Source organism: Alosa alosa, chromosome 12, assembly GCF_017589495.1.
Source record: "Alosa alosa isolate M-15738 ecotype Scorff River chromosome 12, AALO_Geno_1.1, whole genome shotgun sequence".
Classification (NCBI taxonomy): domain Eukaryota; kingdom Metazoa; phylum Chordata; class Actinopteri; order Clupeiformes; family Clupeidae; genus Alosa; species Alosa alosa.
Genome location: NC_063200.1, coordinates 4,012,487 through 4,038,332, shown reverse-complemented (window position 1 = coordinate 4,038,332; position 25,846 = coordinate 4,012,487). Strand labels below are relative to the sequence as shown.

Here is a 25,846-nt window from a genome sequence, read left to right as displayed (position 1 = left end):
AAAGGCAAAAAGCCCAAAAAAAAATTGCAAAAAAAAAAAAAAAGAGAGAAGGGAGAAGTGGGAGGGAGGTGGGAGAGGGAGGTGGAGAAGAGGAGAAGGAGGAGAGGTGGAGAGGGAAGGTGGAGAGGGGAGGTGCAGAAGAGGAGAAGGAGGAGAGGTGGAGAGGGGAGGTGGAGAAGAGGATAAGGAGGAGAGGTGGAGAGGAAGGAGGGAGAGGGGAGGTGCAGAAGAGGATAAGGAGGAGAGGTGGAGAGGGAAGGTGGAGAGGGGAGGTGCAGAAGAGGATAAGGAGGAGAGGTGGAGAGGGGAGGTGCAGAAGAGGAGGTGGAGAAGAGGTGGAGAGGGGAGGTGGAGAAGAGGAGGTGGAGAAGAGGTGGAGAGGGGAGGTGGAGAAGAGGAGGTGGAGAAGAGGAGGTGGAGAAGAGGTGGAGAGGGGAGGTGGAGAAGAGGAGGTGGAGAAGAGGTAGAGAAGAGGAGAAGGAGGAGAGGTGGAGAGGGGAGGTGGAGAAGAGGTGGAGAGGGGAGGTGGAGAAGAGGAGGTGGAGAAGAGGTGGAGAAGAGGAGAAGAGGAGAAGGAGGAGAGGTGGAGAGGGGAGGTGGAGAAGAGGGCCTTTAGAAGCACTTCCTCCCGGTGACTGAGGTCTTGGTGGGAGCGCTATGCCGCACGGCCTGTTTGGCGGGGTCCACAGCGTCGGGGCCCAGCGTAGCATTTTGTTTTGATTCGTCGTTGTGCCGTCAGCGGCGCATTGTGGCGAGCGTTGCGGGGTCAGTGTCCTTTCCTCGGCCGTATCGATCCGGCCCTGAGCGCTGGGCAGTGAGGCGCGCGGGCCGAGGTGCGGCCGTGGCTGGACCGGCGCTATCGACTCCTCTGCAGCGGCCGCCCCGAGCGCCCCATCACTCACCCCGTTGCTATGACGATCACAATAAAACACCCAGCAGCAGCCGCACGGCGCACCACAGCAAGCTCCACCTACCCCTCCCCTTTATCTATACCCCCCTCTCTCTCTCTTTCTGCTTCCTTCCTTCTGTCCTCTCTCAGTGGTTCTCTCCATTCCCTATTGTGCTGGCCACTCTGAGATTTCACACATTCAGAGACAGACGAGAGCTTTCAGTGATGAATTACTGTAAAGACAAATAACAAATCTCACACTCACTACATCCTATAGTAATGCAGCTCTCTAAGCTTTAGACATCGCATACACTAAATACTACACACACCACAAAATGTGAGTTTGTTTCATGCCTCAGTTCTAGAGTGTTGTGTGTGTGTGTGTGTGTGTGTGTGTGTGTGTGTGTTGAAATCACACTTAAGGTGTCTCTAGAACTTCTCCTGTAACTTGAGAACTGTTATCATCTGAGTTTGGCTAATTTAATGACCAGCCCTGAAGTTAGTCTCAGACTCATTGCTGCCAGTTCATGACTGGTCGGTAGAGCTAGATGGCACAATCTAGTGTGTGTGTGTGAGAAAGTGTTTTGTGTGTGTGTGTGAGAGAGTGTTTTGTGTGTGTGTGTGTGTGTGAGAGAGAGAGTGTTTTGTGTGTGTGTGTGTGTGTGTGTGTGTGTGTGTGTGTGTGTGTGTGTGTGTGTGTGTGTGAGTGAGAGTGTGAGAAAGTGTGTTTTGTGTGTGTGCACTCACACATGTCGGTGCGGTTTCCCTGCGGCAGGCTCACAGGAAAGTGTCCATCTGTCCACTGGGCTGGACAGGGCTGGGCTACAAAGCTGAGCGGGTAGCAGCCAGACAGACAGGCAAGCAGGCAGGCAGATAAGCCATTGATTGGCTGATTGATTTTGGGTTGTTTACAGTACTCAAGATCAAATCATCTCTCCGATGGCTGTCAGGGGACGGGGGCAGTCATGCAGTCATATTCACACGTCGTCTCCTCTCCTCCTCAGACCCCACGTAGCCACGGCAACGCCGCACAGCCACAAGCCCGGCCGGCTACAAGCGCCCCGTCCTAAACGCCGCCGTTTATGTCGTCCTCTCTTTTTTTCTTTTGTTCTTCTCTCTGTTTTCCGCCTTCTGTCTTTGCTCTCTCTCTGCCTCTCGGGCGGCAGGTGCTCTCGAAAACTAACGAATTTCACGGTAACTGAACAAACAACACTTTTCCTACTCCCTTCCACTGTCGGACAATCAATCCCACCCGCAATTGATTAGTGTGAAATCTTTAACTCATCGTTTCCAGACGCCGCCTTGTGTTTAAAGAGTACAGGGCTGGCAGTGTGAGACACACACATACACACACACATATACAGTAGATACACACACACACACACACACACACACACACACACATACACATAAACACAGACACACACACACACACACACACACACATATAGACACACACAGACACACACACAAATATACACACACACACACACACACACAAACAGACACACACTCTTTCACACACAAACACATGCACCTGTGTGTGCAGGCTTCTGTTATCTTATGCATATACACACTTTCAGACGCATCCTCCACAGACACAGATCTTATTTATACTGTCTATGCATAGACCCTTCAACATCCATGGGGCTGCATGTTTAAATTAATACATACTTACTTTTATGATATAAGTGGTACTATTGTCAACACCTAACTTGATTGATATAAAGCACATTTTTTGTAGGCAGTGTGTGTGTGTGTGTTGGGGTCAATTAATATGAAGATGTGTCGATGTGTTAGTATGCATCGGATAGGCTGTGTGTATGTGTGCCGATAAAACTTTGTGTGAACGAGTGCCGGTTTGAAAAGGGTGTGTGTGTGTGTGTGTGTGAGCGCTGGTGCGGTGTCGTGAGAAGCGCGACCAATCGCTGGTGGTGGGGAGGCTGAGGTGGCCAGTGCAGCCATCTGCTGCTGCTTTGATCTGCGGCCGTGAAGCACACCGGTCAGCTGCCACACAGCCACACACTTTAACACTCAACTGCATTTACTAATTAAACCGCCTCAACACAGCCCTGTGTGTGTGTGTGTGTGTGTGTGTGTGTGTGTGTGTGTGTGTGTGTGTGTGTGTGTGTATGTGTGTGTGTGTATGTGTGTGTGTGTGTGTGTGGGGAGAGCGTGAGGTATGGACAGGAAGCACTCATGTGCGTCCAGTGAAGAGTGGTGTGTGTCGTCGGGAGCTGATGGTATTTGCTGCTTTGTCAGGCCTCTGCTGTAGCCACCATGATGGCCAGGGCTGGACAAGGAAGTGAGTGAGCGGATGGATTGGAGATGGATAAAGATGGAGGCAGAGCAAAGGAAATAGAGAATGGGGGAGAGGTGGAGGGAGAGGTGAGAGAGAGCGATAGAGGTAGGGAGGGAGAGGTAGGGAGAGGGAGGGAGGGAGGGAGGGAAGGAGAGAGAGAGAGGGAGAGGGAGCGATGGAGGTAGGGAGAGAGAGGGAGGGAGAGAGGGAGGGGGCTCTGGTCTGCTTAATTAGGCCTCCTGAGTGCTGGGCGCTGCTTGACTGTCATGGTTCCCCTTTTCTTTTGATCCTCTAAATCTTTAGCCAGGATCTCACCCTCACTCATCCCACTCCGCACACACACACACACGCTCGTATAAACACAAACAAGATGCTTAGAATAGACTAGACACACACACACACACACACACACACACACACACACACACACACACACACACAAACACAAACAAGACACGCAGACTGTCAGACTACACACACCCATACACCCATGCACCCATGCATATAAACACAAACAAATCACAAACCATGACACTCAGACATACAGACTAGACAAGCACACAAATACACACAAACACAATACACAATCAATTCCAAATGCACAGCCAAACACAGACCTGCACACATCCACCAGCACCAGCCCACAAACCCACATAAATAGCAAACACACTCTGACATATAGGCCAACCCCACAAAATCAATCCCAGACACACACTAGGGCGCACTCTCATTTAGAACACAAACACACACTGCTACACAAAAATGTGCTGGAACCATGATCTGATTGGCCAGCTGAAGGACATTTAGCATCCCAAAGTGAAAGGCTTTCTCCTGTGGACATCAGCATGTATCTCTCTGTCCTCTCCTCTTTCTCCTCTCTCTCCTCTCCCTCTCCTCCTCCTCTCTCTCCCTTCTCACCTCCCTCTCTCCTCTCTCCTCCTCTCCTCTTCTCTCCTCTCCCTCTCCCTCCCTCCCTCTCCTCCCTCCCTGTCCCTTCTCCTCTCCTCTCCTGTCCTGTCCTCTGTGTCACTTGTGTGAGTGTGTCTTTGGTGCTGTGTGGGGTGCCACTGCGATATCCACCTTTAATGGCAGCGGTGGCAACCGTGTGTGCATAAGGGTGTGAGTGTGTGTGCGTCGTGTCTGTGCATACGTGTGCGTTGGGTGATGAGTATTGATCTGGGGCCAGCGCCCTGGTCAGCGTCCCACAATGAGGCTAAGATGGCGGTGGTAGGACAAGGCCAAGACACACAGCGCTGCCCTCAGAGCCCATGCTGCTCACGCTGGTGGTTCTGGAGCTGTGGGGATGGATCAGGCTGGGTTACATAATGGATGGACGGCCTGGGATGCTGACGCAGTACCCACAATCCATTTCTGGGATCTCATTTCAGCATGGGGCCTACACCTCCCTTTCTCTGTCTCTCTTTCCCTTGCTTTTCCTCTCGGTTCCATTCTCTCACTTCTGGCTTTCTCCCCCTTCTTCCTCTTCCTCTTTTCACACACATTTCTACCTCTTCCTCCTTCTCTCCCCCTCTCCCCCTCTCTCCCTCTCCCCCTCTCTCCCTCTCTCTGGTGTTAGGGGAGATTGATAAACTGCTCTGCAGTGGTGGGCACGCGTGTGCCCTGAGAGGCTCAAACACCTGTATCCACTGCGTCTCCCCTGGCGACAGGCAACCCAATTACAGCGCAGTGCCGAGACCCTTCCTGTCCGTGCGTCCTCAGCAGGGTCCGCTCGCTGTTCATCATCGCGCAGACACCTCAATCCACCAGACTGGCAGCCCTCGCGCGCACACACACACACACACACACACACACTAAATCACACACATGCACACAGAGAGTGCCTCATGAATTCACTCCGGCACACACATGCACACAGATTTAAGTGTATACACACACACAGACACATTCACTTAACACAGGAATGCACACACATGATACATAAAAGTACAAACACATACATTTCTTCCCATCTCATAGGCACACAGCCATGCGCTCACACAGCCATGGCTCTCCCCTGATACCTGTGCTAATAAGGTAGGCAGCTCTTAAATGCTTTTCCCGTGCCTGGCTGATTTCTGATGGACAGATTGATCAGATTTGCAATCAAGGGTGACCTGTGAGATGGACGCCTGCCTGACCGCCTGCCTGACCGCCTGCCTGCGTCTCCCCTGTGCTCAGGCCAGCCCTGTATTTGTCAGAAACACAGCAGCCTTGGATGGGGGACAAACAGCAGATGGGATGTCATAAATCATTGATTACTTACAGCTTGGGTGAAATCTCAGGAACAAGGCCGCTCTGTAATATCGCCCACTCTGGTTATGTGTTCTTAACACTTCCAACCCACCCCACCCCACCCCACCCCTCTGCTTCGCTCCACAAGCTCTCTATCTATTTATTTCTTCTGTTTAGATTTGGTGGCTTTTTTTTCTCGCCTCAACGGAGATGAAATTGATTCTTTTTTTTTTTTTGCAAAGTGGCTGGAATGAAGCACTAGATTTTTTTCATTTCATTTTGACTTTAATCACAGAAGATTATTTTCTTCTAAGGCCAACATTATAAAACACACGACACACACACACACACACACACACACACACACACACACACACACACCCACTCACACACTAAATCACACACATGCACACAGAGGTGCCTCATGAATTCACTCCGGCACACACATGCACACAGATTTAAAGGTGTATACACTACCTGACACATTCACTTAACACAGGAATGCACACACATGATACATAAAAGTACAAAACACATGCATTTCTTCCCATCACTTAGGCACACAGCCATGCGCTCACACATGGCTCTCCCCTGATACCTGTGCTAATAAGGTAGGCAGCTCTTAAATGCTTTTCCCGTGCCTGGCTGATTTCTGATGGACAGATTGATCAGATTGCAATCAAAGGGTGGCCTGTGAGATGGGACGCCTGCCCTGGGCCGCCTGCCCTGACCCTGCCGTCCCCTGTGCTCAGGCCAGCCCTGTATTTGTCAGAAACACAGCAGCCTTGGATGGGGGACAAACAGCAGATGGGATGTCATAAATCATTGATTACTTACAGCTTGGGTGAAATCTCAGGAACCTGCGTCGCTCTGTAATATCCGCTCCACTCTGGTTATGTGTTCTTAACACTTCCAACCCACCCACCCACCCACCCCTCTGCTTGGCTCCACAAGCTCTCTATCTATTTATTTCTTCTGTTTAGATTTGGTGGCTTTTTTTCTGCCTCAACGGAGATGAAATTGAATTCTTTTTTTTTTTTTGCAAGTGGCTGAATGAAGCACTAGATTTTTCATTTCATTTTTGACTTTAATCACAGAAGATTATTTTCTCTGCGTCATCACACAAACACACACACACACACACACACACACACACACACAGATTCTCTCTCACACTCTCACTTTCTCAAGTGGTGTGTGCGGCAGCTAATCTCATCCCCCTATTATGTGGCACACTTAACCAGTTTTTAGGATGACGGGTAGGAAGGCTTATTGTGTTACACGTGCTGCTCTCATTGTCCCCCGAGCCGCAGAAGGGGATTTGGGCGCCGCTGGAGGAGGGAACGCTGCCAACGTTGCACCGCTTGATCCGATCAAATCCAGAAATGTAGCCACAATTATGAGCGCGTCTCCCTGGAATGTGCCATGTTAATGTGACAGCTTTATTGGGTGCTGTCACAGGAGCCGGGGGACGGCAGTCTCGGAGCTCGTTCTGCGCTCCGCAGGCGCGTTCCAGCTCGGCTTTTTAATACCCCCGGCACAATAGGCTCACCAGAGGGCCGTGAGAGTGTGTCAAGGTCTCTGCTTGATTTGTTGGAGATTGTGTTTTGGTGCATTCACACATGCTGCTTTTTGTAATGGCACACCACAATGTACTCTGTAGTGTTTTATGTCAAGGTCTATCTTTTGTTCAACGTGTGCGTGTGCATGTGTGTTGTGTGTACACTGTTGTCGTTGGGTATGTGTGTATATAAATGTGTATGTGTGTGCTGAGTGTAGTGTACACACTTGCCTTTGTGTGTGTGTGTGTGTGTGTGTGTGTGTGTGTGTGTGTGTGTGTGTGTGTGTGTGTGTGCGCGCGTGTGTACGTACGTACGTGTGTACATGTGTGCATACTTGCCTGTGTGTGTGTGTGTATGTGTGTACGTGTGTACATGTGTGCATACTTGCCTGTGTGTGTGTGTGTGTGTGTGTGTGTGTGTGTGATTTATGGCATGTGTACATGAACACGCGGTGCAGTGGATCAATGTATTTCTGATGATTGTTCTGTGTGAGTGTGTGCCGGCTGCCCAGACAGCAACAGACAGATGCAGCTCACAGATGCAGAGGGGGAGAGAGAGAGCTCACAGATGCTCTGCACTCACGCTCACAGCTCACAGTCTCTCAATCCTTCACAAGCACCCTCCTCAAACAAACACAAAAACAAGCCCAGTAGACACACAAAGCACCAAGAGACAATAATGCACTGGACAGAGCTAACATACAGCTAGCAGCCTGCTGTGAGAGAGCTAACATACAGCTAGCAGCCTGCTGTGACATGGTTATCTACTAGAGGTGAGAGACACTGCTCTTTCTGCTTGGATGCAGAAGGTGAAGAGGCTTTTTTGTCTTGGCGTGTGTGTGTGCATTTGTAAGTGTGTGTGTGTGTGTGTGTGTGTGTGCGTGTGCATTTGTGTGCGCGTCTAATGCTGCTCTCCAGCCGTCAGAGAAGAAGGCAGGTCTACAGTAAGGTGCTCTCTGCTGAAGCATCTTGGTGAGGCCCGTTGCCATGCTGATGCAAGCCCATCCTGTGGAAACAGTGACAGGAATCAGATTGAGGCTGTCTGAGGTGTTGTATGACTTCAAAGGGCGAAGTGCAGCACAGTTTTGTATGTGTTTGAGCCGCGCGGTAAAGCCGAGGTGTTAATGCTCCCCTTGCAGAGCCCCGGCCGCCTCCTCTCTGGCCAGAACAGGTCGCTGTCTGTAAAGCTCGTGATGAGGGCAGAGTGATTCCTTCTGTTAGTATTCAGACTCCTCCCCAAGCACACCCAGTACCCTTTGATTCCCATTCTAGCCCCTGGCTCAGCAGCGTCTCCGTTCCCATGGTAACGGCTCCTCTGCGTGCCAAAGGCATTGGGGCATGGAGAGATGACCCGCCCTAAGGCACCTCCAAGCCCCACCGTGCCACCCCCACCCACCCAACCACCCACTACAGTCCAGCCACAGTACCCTCGCTGAGCTCCACTGACCAAATGAAATAAATATTTACAACACATAAAATAATAGGAGGAGAGCTCACCGGGCTGGAGGAAGGAGCTGCGTCTGCTCGCCTCACAAAGATGGGAATCAACACATTGGTTTGGAAAACAGCTGCTCCCCCCCCTGTATTTTTGAGCACGAGATGGCGCTTTACAGAAAGTCAATATGCTCGCAGGCAGGAGTAAAGAGGAGTTAAATAATTGAGCAGGAAGAGCACGGGCCTACATGCAGGCAGAGGCAGGGCCCACAGACAGGTGGAGATGGCAGATCTCCCCGAAAGCTCTTTCTGAGGGCAGCACGATCGATGCCAGGGACATGAGTTTGTCTGCTAAGTTTCCACCGATGAGAGGTTTTTTTCCCCCGTTCCCCTGCAACAGTTCATCACAAAACATGCACACATAGACAGACAAAAACACACACACACACACACACACACACACACACACACACACAGTGCATATAGATACTTACCCTGAAGACACACACACACACACACACACACACACACACACACACACACACACACACACACACACACACACACACACACATATATTACAGATGTTGGCCCAGCTGTACAGAGTATGAAGGCTCGCAGAGCACTGATGTCTGTCACTGAGTGTGCGGATGTGGAGTTTGTGGTCTCTCTGTGAAATTAAACAGATTTGTACCAATTTGTGTGTGCGTGGGTGTGTGAGGGAGAGATGGGGAGAGAGCTGTTTTCAATAAGGAGACATGCATTATTTCTCCTAGACCAACACTTCCTCAATGTCAGGATTATGTCCTATTGATTATGAAGTCCAGAAGAATTGCATGTGTGCGTGACCACCGCACGCACAGAAACTGTGGACAAGGAATAATGATTAAGTCCGTTTTCTAATGAGCGGAACAGTGTCTCATATCATCAGAATAACAGTTGTGTAGAAACTCCTCCATAGTGGGGCTGAGTCCTAATATCTTGTTACTTTACTTCAATATTAATGTAACCATTAAGCTTGGATTCAATGAGTTGATTAAATGTATTATGCATAACAACACTAATGATTATAATAAATATTTGATTCACTGAAAAATATTAGCAAACCTTTCTTTTATGAAATATGCATATATTAAAAGTGCATGTTATGCACTTATCATTTCCCTGTCCTCCAGATATTTATTGATTTTTAAGAATTCATTTGACAAAATGCCCAATTTTGTGAGAAATGCACCTGGTGCCCTAGAACAGTCAAGAGATATCGAGGAAGTACTGACGTGCAAGTGAATGAAAACTAAGCACTTTATTTACAGTGATGCTTCACTTAGCATTTTCCCTGCATTTGATCACTTTTATCACTTTGGCTAATGCTGTTTCACACCTTCTCCCTCCACCCTGTATGTGTTCCATACTGCTAATCATTTCAATTAACGGCTCCCTTCCATCCACTCTGCTATTGAGGAAGTGGATGTATGTCAGGGAGAGTGTTACTTAACAGTTTCATGTCCGATGTCTCAGTTGAGTAAGGCCGCCAATTAGCTAGCATGGCTACAAATTAGCTGCTAATGAGTGGGCTGGGTGTAAATGTGTCAGGGTGTTAGCGTAGGGGCTAATTACCTGCTCTGGGTCTGGGCGGGCGGCTGGCTGGCTGCAGGTTTGGCAGGGACCACTGTGTCACTCCACAGGGGTGTAAATCTGCCCCCCCTCCACAGAGTAGCAACCACTTTCTTTTCTCCTTCTTTTCTGTCTGGGTGCCTGTCTTGACCCTATGTCTCCTGCTCTTTCTCTCTCTCTCTCCCTCCCTCTCTCTCCCTCTCTCTCTCTCTCTCTCCTCTCTCTCTCTCTCTCTCTCTCTCTCTCTCTCTCTCTCTCTCTCTCTCTCCCTCTTTCTTTCTCTCCTTTACCCTTCTTTTCCCCTGTCCTACTGAGAGTGAGCCCATCTCCTTTAGCAGAGTTGACAGCCGTGTTGAGTCTCAAACCCAGAGAAAAGTCTCTGGTCCTCCCTGTACACACACACACACACACACACACACACACACACACCATTTTGTCCCATTTTACAGTCCCATCTACACCCAGTGGGTAGCCCAGCCAAAAGGGTACCTGAAGAATGGCCATAAAAGGTGTGGTGTGTGTGAGATAGTGTGTGTGTGTGTGGGTGGTAGTGGGCAAAGGGGCTGTGAGCTGGAGGTCCAGTGTGTGTATGTGCGTGCCTGTGTGTGTATTTGTGTAGTGTGTATTTGTGTAGTCGGGTGTCACCCTAGCTGTGCAGATGGACACTGTGTCCCAGCCTCCACCCTCTGTAATGACCCAGGGCCTCTCAGGCCTGCCCCACTAAATGACCACCCTGTCACAGATGGAGCCGGCTGGTAGAGCAGCACTGCAGCACAGCGCCGAGCAAATGATCTACAGATTGACATGCAGTTTCACTGATAAATATATTTCTCTACGCTGGCTGCTTCAAGGTCACACCGTGCCTGTGGTGCTCTCTCTCTCTCTCTCTCTCTCTCTCTCTCTCTCTCTCTCTCTCTCTCTCTCTCTCTCCCTCTCTCTCCTCTCTCTCTCTCTCTCTCCCCCCTCTCTCCCTCCCTCTCTCTCTCCCAATCTCTCTCTCTTTCTCGCCCTCCCTCTCTCTCCCACTCTCATCTCTGTTTCTCTCTTTCTCTCTCTCCCACTCTCTCCCTCCCTCTCTCTCTCTCCCAATCTCTCTCTCTCTCTCTCTCTCTCTCTCTCTCCACTCTCATCTCTGTTTCTCTCTTTCTCTCTCTCCCACTCTCTCTCCCAATCTCTCTCTCTCTCTTCTTTCTTCTTAGTCTACTTAAGTGTTCATGTGTTCATGTGTGCCGTGAGTTCTCTGCAGCTCTCTAGTCAGTCGTCTGTAGCGCTCTGTGTTGTGTTCTCCTCCCCCCTTGTCGTCCCGTTAGCTTTGACGCTCTCCAAACCGCGCGGAGCAGCCTTCACGTCTTCTGCATCTGCTACTCTACCACACAGACTGCCCTCAATTCTGATTTGCCATCCAAAATGGGCTTCCAGCCCGCAGGGCTACAATGGGTGTGTAATGGGCGCGCGAGGCAGACCTGGAGTTGCGCTCGCGCTGGACAAACAAGCTGGCGAGGGCTGGCCGCTAACAGCCTGCTGCCACGCAGGGTCCAGCTCTGCACCGCCGGTGCGAGGCGGGCATTCGGAACAGCGGAGGCACTCTGTTGATGGGGGTAGAGGGGTGTGTGTGTGGTGTGTGTGTGTGTGTGTGTGTGTGTGTGTGTGTGGAGGAGGTTGTGCTCCATGCTAGAGCTCCTCCATCTCTGTGGAATTACATTCCGCCTTCTGCCATGAAAACCAGCAGCCCAAGCTCCCTCCCGTGTGTTATTGATTTCAGCCTCGCCGGCCGGCTGTCTGTCTGTCCGTCTCTTTGTCCGTCTTTCCCTCCGTCCGCCCGTCAGTCTCGGCCTGTCCGCCCGTCTGTCGGCACCAGTTCTCGTAGACTCACTTTCAGGTGTCTCGTATGCATGTTCCATATTCGGCCGGTTTTCCCCCCCTTCCTCTAAATTGGTTTGCCCACTCTAATGAATCTTGTTCTCAGCAGGAGGGACACGGCATTATCAAGTCCCAGTTGCAACACATCACCCATAACCCCCATGTTTTGCTTTCCTTCAGTGCTGTTCCTGCATAATACTGTACTATAAGGACATGGTGGGCTTCAGTGCTGTTCCTGCATAATACTGTACGATAAGGACATGGTGGGCTTCAGTGCTGTTCCTGCATAATACTGTACGATAAGGACATGGTGGGCTTCAGTGCTGTTCCTGCATAATACTGTACGATAAGGACATGGTGGGCTTCAGTGCTGTTCCTGCATAATACTGTACGATAAGGACATGGTTGGCTTCAGTGCTGTTCCTGCATAATACTGTACGATAAGGACATGGTGGCTTCAGTGTGTGTTCAGGATCAAAGCAAAAGCAAGAGTGTTGTGAAAGCATGTCTGAATGTGCTGTGTGAATGTGAGCTGGCTCTCTGAATAGGGCTGTGCTGGGTTGGGTTGGGGTGGGCTGGGCTGGGTTGGGTTGTTGGGTTGGGCAGCTGGGGGTCAGAGAGGCACTCAGCTGGGCTGCTGGGCAAGCCCTGGGATTGCTGGAACAGTGTTGGGTTCCTTCACCCTGGGGGCAGCTCCTCTCACTAAACCCTGTGATTGAGGCTCTTAAAGCCTCCTCTGCAGCAGCTCTCTCTCTCTCCCTCTCCTTTTTCCCTCTCCCTCTCTCTCTCCCTCCTCCCTCCCTCTCCCTCCCTCTCCCTCTCTCTCTCTCTCTCTCTCTCTTTTGTCATCCCCAGCACATTCACGGCCATAAAGGGCCCATCACAGCCGTGTCCTTCGCCCCAGATGGGCGCTACCTGGCCACCTATTCCAATGCCGACAGCCATATCTCCTTCTGGCAGGTAAGGAGCCTCTCTCCGCGTTTTCATCTTTTCACTCGGCGGCCGTCAGGCTCAGGGCCACGGGAACAGAGGGGCCAAGTGCAGGCGCCTGAGTGAAAGGCACCCAGGGCCACAGATGGATTGCAACAGCTTTATCTTTGGGAATGGCTGGGGGGGGGGTATAGTATAGACATAGGCAGGAAAACTGAAGCCATCCAGCTGACAAAACCATATAGAGACTTTAAGTGAGCTCTCTTTTTTTGCATGTCATTCTTAGGAGACATATTAGTGATATAAAAAAAGATGTGTGTCTGTGTAGGTTGTGTCATATATGACATGCTGTATGATAAGAGTGTTCCAGAGGGGATTAAGGCTTACACATCTGAACAGGAGCAGTTGGCTGGTTAGCTGTGGCTAGCCATTAGACAGTGGTACTCAGTTGAGGAGGTGGAAAGCAGGAAGATGGAAAAAATCTCCAGGGCCATTAGCCCTCCAATTAGAACTGCTTTCCAACTGCTCTCACCTGGACCTCACACGAGGAGACCTCACACTGATTATGACTGCCACTGCAGTGCCTATATATGTTCATATTTATGTGCACATTTATGTTCGTAAATATGCATGGTCCCTATCAAATAAACCAATAAAATAAAATAATATAAATATAGTTTTAGCCTTTTTTAGGGAGCCTAATGAATGACATCAGTGCTTCAGTGAAATCTAGTGCTTCAGTGGCCTCTAGCACTTCTTAGTGTTTCTATGATGGAGGGTTGAAGTGTAATACCAGGGTATGCCACCAGCCAAGTCTTTGTTAACATTGTTTGGACTTTGAACTTTGTGCAAGTTAATGTGCAAAATAAAAAAGAAGAATGAAATGAATGACAAAATACAAGTACTGATTAATAATTAATTAATATTTAATATAATTATTTGAATGCATTATTTCAAATGTATACAGTGATGGCCAAAAGTATTGGCACCCATGCTAAAGTTGACTGAAAAGAGGAATATAAAATCATTTTTTGGAAATTGATCTTAATGCCTTAAGTGAAAAATGAGGAAATATCTAACCTTTAAGGACACCAATTTTCTTAGTGAATGAATAATGTATCATAAATAAATAAATGTTCTTCCTTAAAATACAGGGGTCATAAGTATTCCCACCCCTATGTTAAATTCCCATAGAGACAGGCAGATTTTTTATTTTTAAAGGCCAGTTATTTCATGGATCCAGAATACTGTGCATCCTGATAAAGTTACCTTGGCCTTAAAATTAAAATAGCCCCACATCATCACATACCCTTCACCATACCTAGAGATTGGCATGGGTGTTATTTCAGTTAGCCTATTAACTGGTTTGATTTGCATTGAGCTCTGATTCGACCCAAAGCGGCAACTGAGTTATGATAAAATGTCCAGATTGTGCGTTTTCATGAGTTTTCAATCGTCATATATTTCATTTCCATTCATCACAGAGTTCCCAAAATCACATATAAGGTGTGTTAGAGTGTCTGGTTTCGTAATTAAAAAAAAAACTCAATGCATGGGAAGGAAAAACTTAATATTATGTTTTTGGCACTCAATGAGTTAATGAAACTTAGAATTAGTGGAAGATGACCCATCAATGACATTCAATCTAAAATTGAAAATGAGAAAAGATTCTCTACCTGTGGTGTGGAGGCCATGGGAATTTGAGAACCTAGCTGAGGCTCTCCGTGACTTTGACTGCTGCTCATGCTCTTCTGCTCTGGAGAGCACAGCTTGATCACCAGGGGCACTTTGCGGTTTACCAGGGCTTTTTCAGCCTGATCTTTGCAAGGCACCACTCAACAAGGCTTAGCCTGTTTCTTCCTGCGACCCACACTCTCAGAAGGCTCTGAGGCAGTGGACAAGGTTCCATAGCATTTCTGAAATTGATGAATAAAATGTCAAATATTGAAGAGCAATAGGTTTTCTGTGTAAAATCTCTGGAAAAGTGAAGATTCTAAGTAATGTTTGCCTTAAGTTGCCAATGGTGAAAGTTCTAAGGCTACGTGATGTCATTTAGAATCTTCACTTGGCTATGGACCCTTTCAACAAGGTAAACAAAAACAATGCTTGAACATTCTATTTGGGCCCCAATCTACTTCCTCTGCATTAAGATAACATATGGAATGTTAAAAAGGAAGTCTAGTGGGGCCAACTATGATGCTGATATTGGAACTCTCTTGAAAGGGTCCATTTAGAATGTTGATGTTTCCTGTAGTTTTTATTTGAACAGAATCACTTTTATTTTTTAATATAATCAGATGGACAGATTACTAGAATTTATTTAGCAGACTTAGAAGAAAAAAATTGAGTAGATATTATTATTATTATTATTATTATTATTATTATTATTATTATTATTATCATCGTCATCTTATAATTGAAAATAGAAGTGAAAAGTGCATATCAATAAAGTTGTCAAAACAATAGACAATGTTTAGGTGGTGCACACTGACATATTCAGATTTGATTCAGAGAGATTTATTCGTCACATACACAGTTATAGCAGTGTATAACAGGTAGTAAAATGTGAACCTGATTAACTCCATATTGCGCTCTCTGTGTGGCGTTGCTGTTGAGGTGCTAATGGTGAGCTGGTCTGAGGAGTGTGGCTTACAGGACCACAAGCTGGGAGGAGGAGAGCCGAGACCAAACTAGTCATTACTGTGGGAGATTAGGAGTAGAAGGGGCCATCCACTCGACAGTGATTCTGACAGCAGAGTGTTTACAAAAGCACAAAAGTTTCGTTGCGCGTTGGCCTTTCACCCTACACACATTAATGGCATTTTCGGGTCCTACAAAGTGCAGAAAACAGACTCACAGTGAAATCTGTTTAAAAAAAAAAAAGCACGGCCCTTATGTCACTGTTTGTTTGTATAAATCACCTGTGTTGATGGCCCTTACTGATGCACTGTAGACTAGGATGTCATAAAAACTGTAGAGGGTGAGAGGATATGACGTGTCCCTCCCACCCTCCAACACTTCTAGCTAGCTAGTCTGTGACTAAAAAATATTTTCAGTAATAAAATAGTAGTGGGATGATATGTTATTTGGGAAATTAATTTAATCAGAGGAAATGCTTTCTGAATGAGTGTCTGCAACCTGAAGAGCTGTAATAAATGATTAAGGAAATCTTTTCACTTCATGGGATTACGAGCAAACCCACTACCATTCTGGGATGCAGCATCTGAGCTGTGTGCTCACTGGATCTGTGTACATACACTCATGCCAGTGTTTGTAATTATGTTATGTCGGATATATGTTTTGACGTTTGACATTTTGACGTTTTGTATCGTGTTTGACCAGTGAGGCAAATAGAACCATTCTAATCAAGCCTGAGGTGTAGAAAGAGCTGATGTGGATCTGACAGATAGAGAGAAATACACACCTAACTAGCCTCAGGTGAGAGAGGCAGGACTGACCTCAGATCAGATGTAGTATTTGGAAAAGACGGGCATGGTGGCAGGCAGTGGTTGGGGAGAGCGCGTGGCAACTCTGGCACGGCTCCGGCATGTCCGGCAGTGGCTGTCTCTGTCTCTGTGTGTGTGTGTGTGTGTGGTGTGCGTGTGTGTGTGTCGATGCGTGCGTGTGTGTGCGTCGTCGTGTGGCGATGTGTGCGGCGCGTGTGTGCGTGTGTGTGTGTGTGTCCGTGCGTGCGTCGTGGCGTGCGTGTGTGTCGCGTCGCGTCGCGTGCGTGTGTGTGTGTGTCTTGTAGCGCATGTCTTGGCGCGTGTGTGTGTGTGTGTTGTGATAGCGGCGTGTGCGTGTTGTGTGTGTAATGGCGTGTGTGTGTGCATTATTGGACTAATGGCTGCTGTAAGGCACAGCTGCTAATGAGCGTGAAAGACAGCTGTAGCTCAAAGGCTCTCACAGCAGCAACAGCTCCACAGGCTCCAGCAGCAGCAGTCTGCCCCAGCAGAGAGAGGGAGACGGGGGGTCTGACGCGGGAGCACAGGCTCCCACCCTCCAAAGTCTGTCTGTGTCTGTGTCTGTGTCTGTGCTTCCACTTGCACTTCCTTCTCAACACACACACACACATATGGTGTGTCATGTGCGTGTGTGTGTGCAGTGGGGGCTCATGCAGGGATAAGGTTGCCCTTGTCTGGACCCATGTGTCCATCTCGACATCCCTAAACATCCTCCTCATGTTCAGATCAATGTTGTCCTCTCCCCCTCTCTCCTCTCCCCTGCCCTGGCCCTGGACACTCTCTGGACCCCGCTGATAACAGCACGCCCTTCTGCCCCAAGCCCCTCACACGGTGACGCCTGTGTGTGTGTCCACTGCCCAAGGCAACCCTGGCCAAACGAGCAATAATGGGAACGGCTATTCCACTGACCAAGCTTGAGGACAAAGAGGTGTATGTGGAGAACTGGAGCAGAGTGGGCACTGTGTGCTCTTGGTTGGGTAATCCATTGGGTTTGGAATAGAATGTGTATGGTCTTGGTTGGGTAATCCATTGGGTTTAGAATAGAATGTGTATGGTCTTGGTTGGGTAATCCATTGGGTTTGGAATAGAATGTGTATGGTCTTGGTTGGGTAATCCATTGGGTTTGGAATAGAATGTGTATGGTCTTGGTTGGGTAATCCATTGGGTTTGGAATAGAATGTGTATGGTCTTGGTTGGGTAATCCATTGGGTTTGGAATAGAATGTGTATGGTCTTGGTTGGGTAATCCATTGGGTTTGGAATAGAATGTGTATGGTCTTGGTTGTTTTGGGCTTTCTGCAGAGAACCACAGCACAAATAATGTATGTAATGTACGGGAAAATCCAACATCAGTCAGTTGTTCAGTAGGTACAAAGGTCATAGTGTCACTCAGATGAATCGCTTGGGTATATCCAGATTGGCCTTTCTTTTGTGCAGTATTAAAATGAAATCCAGTCAAACATGACATGTACTAAAGGTTCCCTCTCTCTCTCTCTCTGTCTCTCTGTCTCTCCCTCCCTCCCTCTCTCTCTCTCTCTCTCTCTCTCTCTCTCTCTCAGATGAACACATCTCTGCTGGGCAGCATCGGCATGCTGAACTCTGCTCCACAGCTGCGCTGCATCAAGACGTACCAGGTGCGGGTAGCCGGACCTCGCCGGAGCTCCCAGAGCATCCTGGAAGCTGGCGGCGCCCTCATCTGGACCTCCAACATAGCGTCATCCTCCATGGCACCGCGGCGGCAAGGAGCACGCTTCATGGTCTGAAGCCGCCCCCGCTGACTGCAGCGCCATGCCACACCGTGCTGGGGGTCCCCCGAGGGTCACGAGGAGGTCGTCTCGACCGCCCAGACCACGCCCGCTTACCCACCCCAACCACACACACACACACACACACACACACACACACACACAGACACACACACACACACACACAAAAACACCCCACTTGTCCCTCTACCCCCCCAGCGGCCATATCCCAGCAAGCAGTGGGGTGCGCCATGGTGCCGTTTACACTCGACTTTTAAGTTGTTTACATTTGATGTCCATTCCCTTTTGTTGAGTTGTTCTTACTGTGTACTTGTATGGCTTTGATTTCAAACTGAAGGACTTAAAGGTGAGGTGCCCATGGTGGCCTTGCTGCTGTTGTGGGAGGGCCTGGTGCGTGCGGTGCAGTGAGCATGAGGTGGTGAGGTGTGGGCCGAGGCCTAGAGCTGGGCTTGGGCTGTGGGCTTGGAGTGGAATCTACTTTTTTTGTTTCCTGATTAACTTGCATGAGTCGTCATCGGTAGACATGTGTTGTTGGGACACACATTTCACTGGAGAGCTCTCGCAGCAGAGACCCTGTCATCCTGATGAGTATTTCCTGAACTGGAGGAAGAAGGAAGCGTCTCTCTCTCTCTCCCTCTTCCACTCTCCTCTCTCTCTCTCTCTCTCTCTCTCTCTCTCTCCCTCTTCCCACTCTCTCTCTCTCTCTCTCTCTCTCTCTCTCTCTCTCTCTCTTCACCCCCTCCCCCAGAGAGAGGAGCAGGAGGACTTGGACTGACCCACGTGTGCTCCTCGCAGCTGGAGGAGGAAGAGGAGCTGGAGGAGGAAGAGGAGCCGCCTCAGGGTCACGTGGTTATCAACCAAAGGGTTCTAGTAAAACAAAATATCATTATCTGTGCTGTATCGTGTGAAATATCTCACCAGGAATGTTGTAGCTGTTGTTGTCGTTCTGTATCGTTTGTTTGATTGTTTGTTTGTTTACTTAATTTGTCTCTCCTCTGGGGCCATTTGGGTTGATTCTCAGTAGGATCATGGTGTGCTTGGTGCTGTCATAGTTGCTGTGTTCAACCCTCCCCCTGTAATCCTGTGCGTGTGTGTGTGTGTGTAGCACTGCAGCTAATGCTAAAGCCTGTTCCAGCACTGCGCTCCCCTGCTGTAGCACCAAATACAGGCGACTGTAGAGAGCTGTTTAATATAAAGATACATATGTATAGCTAAATATCTCTATCTCTCCTCAGAGTTATTTTTAATGGGCCTAGCCCGTGTTCTGGCTCAGTGCTGCGTCTGATGAAAGAGGCAGAGGGACCGATGGAGGGAGAGACAGAGACGCAGAGAAAGAGATGGCCATGGCTGTTGGAGGTGGACCCTTTTGCGCTTGACCACTTTGTGCGGCATGCCTGTGTGTGCTTCTCCTTTCATTACTGACGGCAGAAGAGCCTCACAGCAGCACACCTGAAGAGCCAAGCGTGTCAAAAGCTTTTCGCGAGTTCACCCGTCCTCACCCCCGCAGAAAAGTACTTTTTCCCCGGCACTCCGCTCCGACAGCTTTTGAAGGCCTTGACTTCCCCAGTCAGACAACCTTTTTGCGATCTTAATCTGTCCTCCCCGCTGCATTGCAGTAATGGCCTCCCGGAAAATGTGTTTTTGGCAGCTTGGATAAAAAAAAAAAAGGGGCGTAAAAAAGAGAGAGGGAAGAGATTGGAGTGAGATGAGAGAGAAAAAATGAGTAAAGTGAGAAAAAGCTTAGGATGTTGGTGTCTGGCACAAATTGCTTCCTCCTCCATAAGTTTAACAGAGGCTTGTGATCTGAGGTCATGGTACATCGGTTTATGACCTGTCTTAAGTGAAGGCCACGCCCTGACATCTAAAGGTTCTGGCCGTGGATGAGTCCTGTATATAGGCATGCTGGCTGTTCTCCTCTCACCACACTTACTGTACCAAGCGTTCCTCAAGTCTGTGCAGGGAAGACCTCCACTACTCAAACTACTCATTTTTTCACCATATCAGCTATTAAGGCAGTCATTATTTATTGCAGTGCAATGGGTCATCTTCTGTGTGCATGCTTGTAGTGTGTGTGCGTATGTGTGTGTGTGTGTAGCACTGCAGCTAATGCTAAAGCCTGTTCCAGCACTCACGCTCCCCTGCTGTAGCACCAAATGCAGAGGCTGACTGTAGAGAGCTGTTTAATATAAAGATACATATGTAGCTAAATATCTCTATCTCTCCTCAGAGTTATTTTTATGGAGCCCTGGCAGTGTTCTGGCTCAGTGCTTTCGTCTGATGAAAAGAGGCAGAGGGACCGATGGAGAGGAGAGACAGAGGCATGAAAGAGATGGCCATGGCTGTTGGAGGTGGACCCTTTTGCGCTTGACCACTTTGTGCGGCATGCCTGTGTGTGCTTCTCCTTTCATTAGCACGGCAGAAGAGCCTCACAGCAGCACACCTGAAGAGCCAAGCGTGTCAAAAGCTTTTCGCGAGTTCACCCGTCCTCACCCCCATGAAAAGTACTTTTCCCCGCACTCCGCCCGACAGCTTTTGACTTCCCCAGTCAGACAACCTTTTGCGATCTTAATCTGTCCTCCCGCTGCATTGCAGTAATGGCCTCGGAAAATGTGTTTTTGGCAGCTTGGATAAAAAAAAAAAAAAGACGAGGGGCGAAAAAAGAGGAGAGGAAGAGATTGAGTGAGATGAGAGAGAAAATGAGTAAAAGTGAGAAAAAAAGCTTAGGATGTTGGTGTCTGGCACAAATTGCTTCCTCCTCCATAAGTTTAACAGAGGCTTGTGATCTGAGGTCATGGTACATCGGATTTATGACCTGTCTTAAGTGAAGGCCCACGCCTGACATCTAAAGGTTCTGGCCGTGGATGAGTCCTGTATATAGGCATGCTAGCTGTTCTCCTCTCACCACACTTACTGTACCAAACGTTCCTCAAGTCTGTGCAGGAAGACTGTAGATCCTAGAGGGAGGAAAAGGATCCACTACTCAAACTACTCATTTTTTCACCATATCAGCTATTAAGGCAGTCGTATTTATTGCAGTGCAATGGGTCATCTTCTGTGTGCATGCTTGTGAGTGTGTGTGCGTATGTGTGTGTGTGTTTGCGTTTGCGTTTGCGTCAGATACGTCGGCATTTGGCTCACACGGCTAGTTTTCTTTTTTTCTTGATGTAATCAGCGCAGCTCCTGGTGCACAGAGGCCCCCGAAGCAGCTGCTTCTGGTCACCGGCGCATCGTAGTCGCGGTCCAGCTGCTTCGCGGGCTCACCGCGCGGAGCTTAGGTTCAACCCCGCCACGTCTGGACCCCTGGAAGTGGACACACAGATGCAGACTTGGTCCCATGGTTTCTTGGTGAGGCTTATATATATGTATAATCCTGCGTGCTGCCCGTTAGACCCTCCCTCATAGCTGTGGACCGTGCTCTGTGCTGTCTTGGAAGCCCTCGTGTGTTTGCGCTGGGGTGTGTTAGTGTGTGGGTGACTGCGTTGCCTGTCTGTGCTACCATACACTGAATATATTGAAGATGTACTGTATTGTATAGATTGTGTTTAAAAGAGGAAAAATTCTAAAAATCTATCGTGGACTACTTAATGTTCAATAAAAGTGAGATGTGGAAATGTGTGTCTGAGTGATTCACTGCGGAGACATGCCTTTAAGTCAAGTGCAGCTGTGCAGGTGCACCGACGTTTGCAGAAAGGTTTTTGATCCTGTGATGTTTAAAATGTAGCTGCTAGTATGAGATCGAAGATTTCACTTTTCCTGCATCATCTCCATTGATTCTTTTATGTTTGACAGATTGTGAACTAGTGAATGTTTCTAAACATCACAGGTCTTCCTCTGAGTAATCATGAGGTAAGGCAACGTTGATCTTCTGCAAACTTCCACACATTTGCACACACATGCACATCCAAATACCTGATTTCTCTGTGTCCTTTTTGGAAGTGTTTAATTAGGCTTAATTGGGAAGTTCTGTGTTGAGCATGCATTTTGCAGTAGCTTGACAGAAGATGAAAGACAAGATTCAGACAGGCCTCTGAGATTGGACTGACTGGGTTAACTCCCTCATTCTTCACTCAGTAGTGTCTTTACATCAAAACCTCCTGCATAGTAATTAGACTAGAGAGACCAGACATCAAAGCTTTGGTCAGCCGTCATAGCTAATGATGCCATACTGTTCCTACTTAAACAGCAATCACATCACTAATTACAGTTCACAGGAGAAATCAAGTCAATATCATGGATATGTGGACTTGTTAGCCAATTAACGTATTGCTCATTAGCCACAGACTGATATGCATTTTGCTAAATATTTTATTCATGCACCACTCAATTATTAATGCATCAAAGGAATTGTCCTCTTTGTAGTGCAAGCCATGTATGATGATCGACATCATGTACCTTTAATGACTAATCTTAAATAATGAGAGAAAATGGATCAAATTCAAATGTTGAAATTTAAAAGACAATATTATATGGGTTGCATTTCCAGAAAAAATTGAGCTCAATACATTATTAGCAGTTTTGTTCGTATATTTATCTTTACAAATGATCCTTTATCGTAGGTGGCATATCAATTTAAATCTAAGCGTTCTGTAACATGTTCCTAAGCTCCTGTAAGATTTGCAGCTGTTTCCAAAATGGCCGCCTCCCAGCAGAAGGAAGTGAAGAGAAGAGAGGAGGGAGGGAGAGAAGAGAAGAGAGGAGGAAGAGAAGAAGGTGCCGGGGCCCAGTCGGGCTAAACCTGCAAGCCCACTGGCCATGTCATTTAATACCTGACCCAGGGAGAAGAGGGATGACTGCCCCCCTCCTCTCCCTCCCTCTCTCCCTCGCTCTGTAACGCCCCCTCTCAGATGAGCTGTGCAGGGGGCTACAGTGCTTGGTGCTTGGGGACATGACACTAATGGGGGCTGGAGCTGGACAGGGCAAGGATGAACTCTGACCTCTCACCCCCTGCCCTTCTCTTTCTCCATCTCTCTCTCCCTCTTCCCCTCTCTCTCTCTCATCACCTCTCCTCCTCCTCCATCTCTCTCTCTCCCTCTTCCCCCTCTCTCTCTCTCTCTCATCACCTCTCCTCCTCCTCCATCTCTCTCTCCTCTTCCCCTCTCTCTCTCTCATCACCTCTCCTCCTCCTCCATCTCTCTCTCTCCTCTTCCCCTCTCTCTCTCTCATCACCTCTCCTCCTCCTCCATCTCTCTCCTCTTCCCCTCTCTCTCTCTCTCTCTCTCATCACCTCTCCTCCTCCTCCATCTCTCTCTCTCTCTCATCACCTCTCCTCCTCCTCCATCTCTCTCCTCTTCCCCTCTCTCTCTCTCTCATCACCTCTCCTCCTCCATCTCTCTCTCTCTCTCATCACCTCTCCTCCTCCATCTCTCTCTCCTCTTCCCCCTCTCTCTCTCTCTCTCATCACCTCTCCTCCTCCTCCATCTCTCTCTCCTCTTCCCCTCTCTCTCTCTCATCACCTCTCCTCCTCCTCCATCTCTCTCCTCTTCCCCTCTCTCTCTCTCATCACCTCTCCTCCTCCTCCATCTCTCTCTCTCCTCTTCCCCTCTCTCTCTCTCTCTCTCTCTCATCACCTCTCCTCCTCCTCCATCTCTCTCCTCTTCCCCTCTCTCTCTCTCTCTCATCACCTCTCCTCCTCCTCCATCTCTCTCTCTCTCTCATCACCTCTCCTCCTCCTCCATCTCTCTCTCTCCTCTTCCCCTCTCTCTCTCTCTCTCATCACCTCTCCTCCTCCTCCATCTCTCTCTCTCCTCTTCCCCTCTCTCTCTCTCATCACCTCTCCTCCTCCTCCATCTCTCTCTCCTCTTCCCCTCTCTCTCTCTCTCTCTCTCTCTCTCTCATCACCTCTCCTCCTCCTCCATCTCTCTCTCCTCTTCCCCTCTCTCTCTCATCACCTCTCCTCCTCCTCCATCTCTCTCCTCTTCCCCTCTCTCTCTCTCTCTCTCATCACCTCTCCTCCTCCTCCATCTCTCTCTCTCCTCTTCCCCTCTCTCTCTCTCTCTCTCTCTCTCTCTCTCTCTCTCTCTCTCTCTCTCTCTCTCTCTCTCATCACCTCTCCTCCTCCTCCATCTCTCTCTCCTCTTCCCCTCTCTCTCTCTCTCTCTCTCATCACCTCTCCTCCTCCTCCATCTCTCTCCTCTTCCCCTCTCTCTCTCTCATCACCTCTCCTCCTCCTCCATCTCTCTCCTCTTCCCCTCTCTCTCTCTCATCACCTCTCCTCCTCCTCCATCTCTCTCCTCGAGCTGTGATGGTCTCTATCAGTGTCTATTCAACTGCCTCAACTAAACAAAGATTTCTGACTGGAAGGATGGGAGTATGTTTGGGAAGTGATGAAGATGTGCTAAGAAGAACGTATACTGTGTGTGTGAGAGAGAGAGATCAGGGGGAAGAGGCTCTGATTAGGGGTGTTGTGATGGATCCTGACCCAGTGAGGGGTCTTCACCTCACTGCTCTGCTGGGTGACCAGGTGGCCCATCCAACATCTGTGGCCCTCGATACAGAGAGAGACCAGCTGGAGGCTAGCAGACAAGGGGTGGGCGGATTTGATGTGTGTGTGTTTGTAAGAGATCATACCTGTGGACTTGCCTGATTCCTCTCTGCTCAGCTATGTGTCTAGAGTAGCGGTGTGTGTGTGTGTGTGTGTGTATTTTTGCCTGACTGTGTCTCAAGGGAGAAGGAAGCCAACACCTGGGGAATCTCCAGTGATCCTCTATCTAATCACGGGGCTTTGGATTAAAGCCTGCCTTCTTCACACACATACACCCCAATGCACACACACACACACACACACACACACACACACCTATACACTTTGCCATACTTCTGTAGTGCACCACTCCATCACTTCTTCCTCACTTTCAGGTTTGAAAACACAGTAGCACCAGGAGGGTGTGGGTGAGAGTAAGATTTCAGTTCAGTCTTCAAAAGCCACCAACACTGAATAAATGCTGCAATTAACTAAAGATTTGCTGCTACATAGAGAGGCCTTTCAACAGAGTTTCAGAATTTAATGAGAATGTAATGTTCAAATGAATTTGGGTTTAATCTGTTTTGTTGTTTTCACTGAAGTGACATTCAATGTCAATGAAATGCTTGGCATAAAAACGGCAAAACCAGGAGTGTTTAATCTTTCTCCAGACAGTGTTTTTTGGGCTTTGCCAAGAAACATCCATCAGTGACATAATGGATAAAAAATGAAAAATATTCGGGCCCTGTTTCAGATTATGTCAACATTTTTATTGAGTCTGTGCATGTTGATGGATAGCCTGCCTTGGCCGTGATTGACAGCGGGGTCTTAATGCCCTCCTCTTCTCCTCACTCACTCAACTCCCAGCCTGAGCGCTGAGGGAATGCAGCAGTGTGGACTCCCGTCAATTAGTGCAAAGTGAATTCGCTCATTTAACTTTTGCCTTTACCTATTGCTAACTATTGATCCATCCCAAATTAATTATAACATCCTTGTTAATCTATAGGGCACTAGGTCCTCTCTCTCTCTTTCTCTCTCTCTCTCTCTCTCTCTCTCTCTCTCTCTCTCTCTCTCTCTCCCCTCCCTCTGTGTCTCTCTCTGTGTCTCTCGCGCTCTCTGCTAGCTGTAGAGGAGGATTAGGGACCTGGGAGTCAGCCTGGTGAATGGTATCCTGAGACCTCTCTTCTGTGTGATTGGGTCCCTCCCACAATCAATGACTTTACAGAACAGAGGAGAGTGGAGATGGATGGGTGTCCAGTGTCCGAGCCTCACCCTTCCCCCACCCGGAGGACCAGTGCGCAGCCAGTGGTCAGTTTGAGCCCCGTGTCCAGAAGG

General features: G+C 48.6%; 1 protein-coding gene across 1 annotated transcript in view; it reads left to right on the top strand.

Moving 5' to 3' along the window:
* LOC125304786 (WD repeat-containing protein 7) overlaps positions 1-25,640 on the top strand; it is a 158,553-nt gene extending 132,913 nt beyond the window's left edge. Inside the window, 4 exon segments of the mRNA XM_048259284.1 lie at positions 12,748-12,852; positions 17,845-18,042; positions 18,847-18,921; positions 25,635-25,640. Of these exon segments, the coding sequence (XP_048115241.1) occupies positions 12,748-12,852; positions 17,845-18,042; positions 18,847-18,921; positions 25,635-25,640 (384 nt within the window).
* Positions 25,641-25,846: the final 206 nt, after the last annotated feature.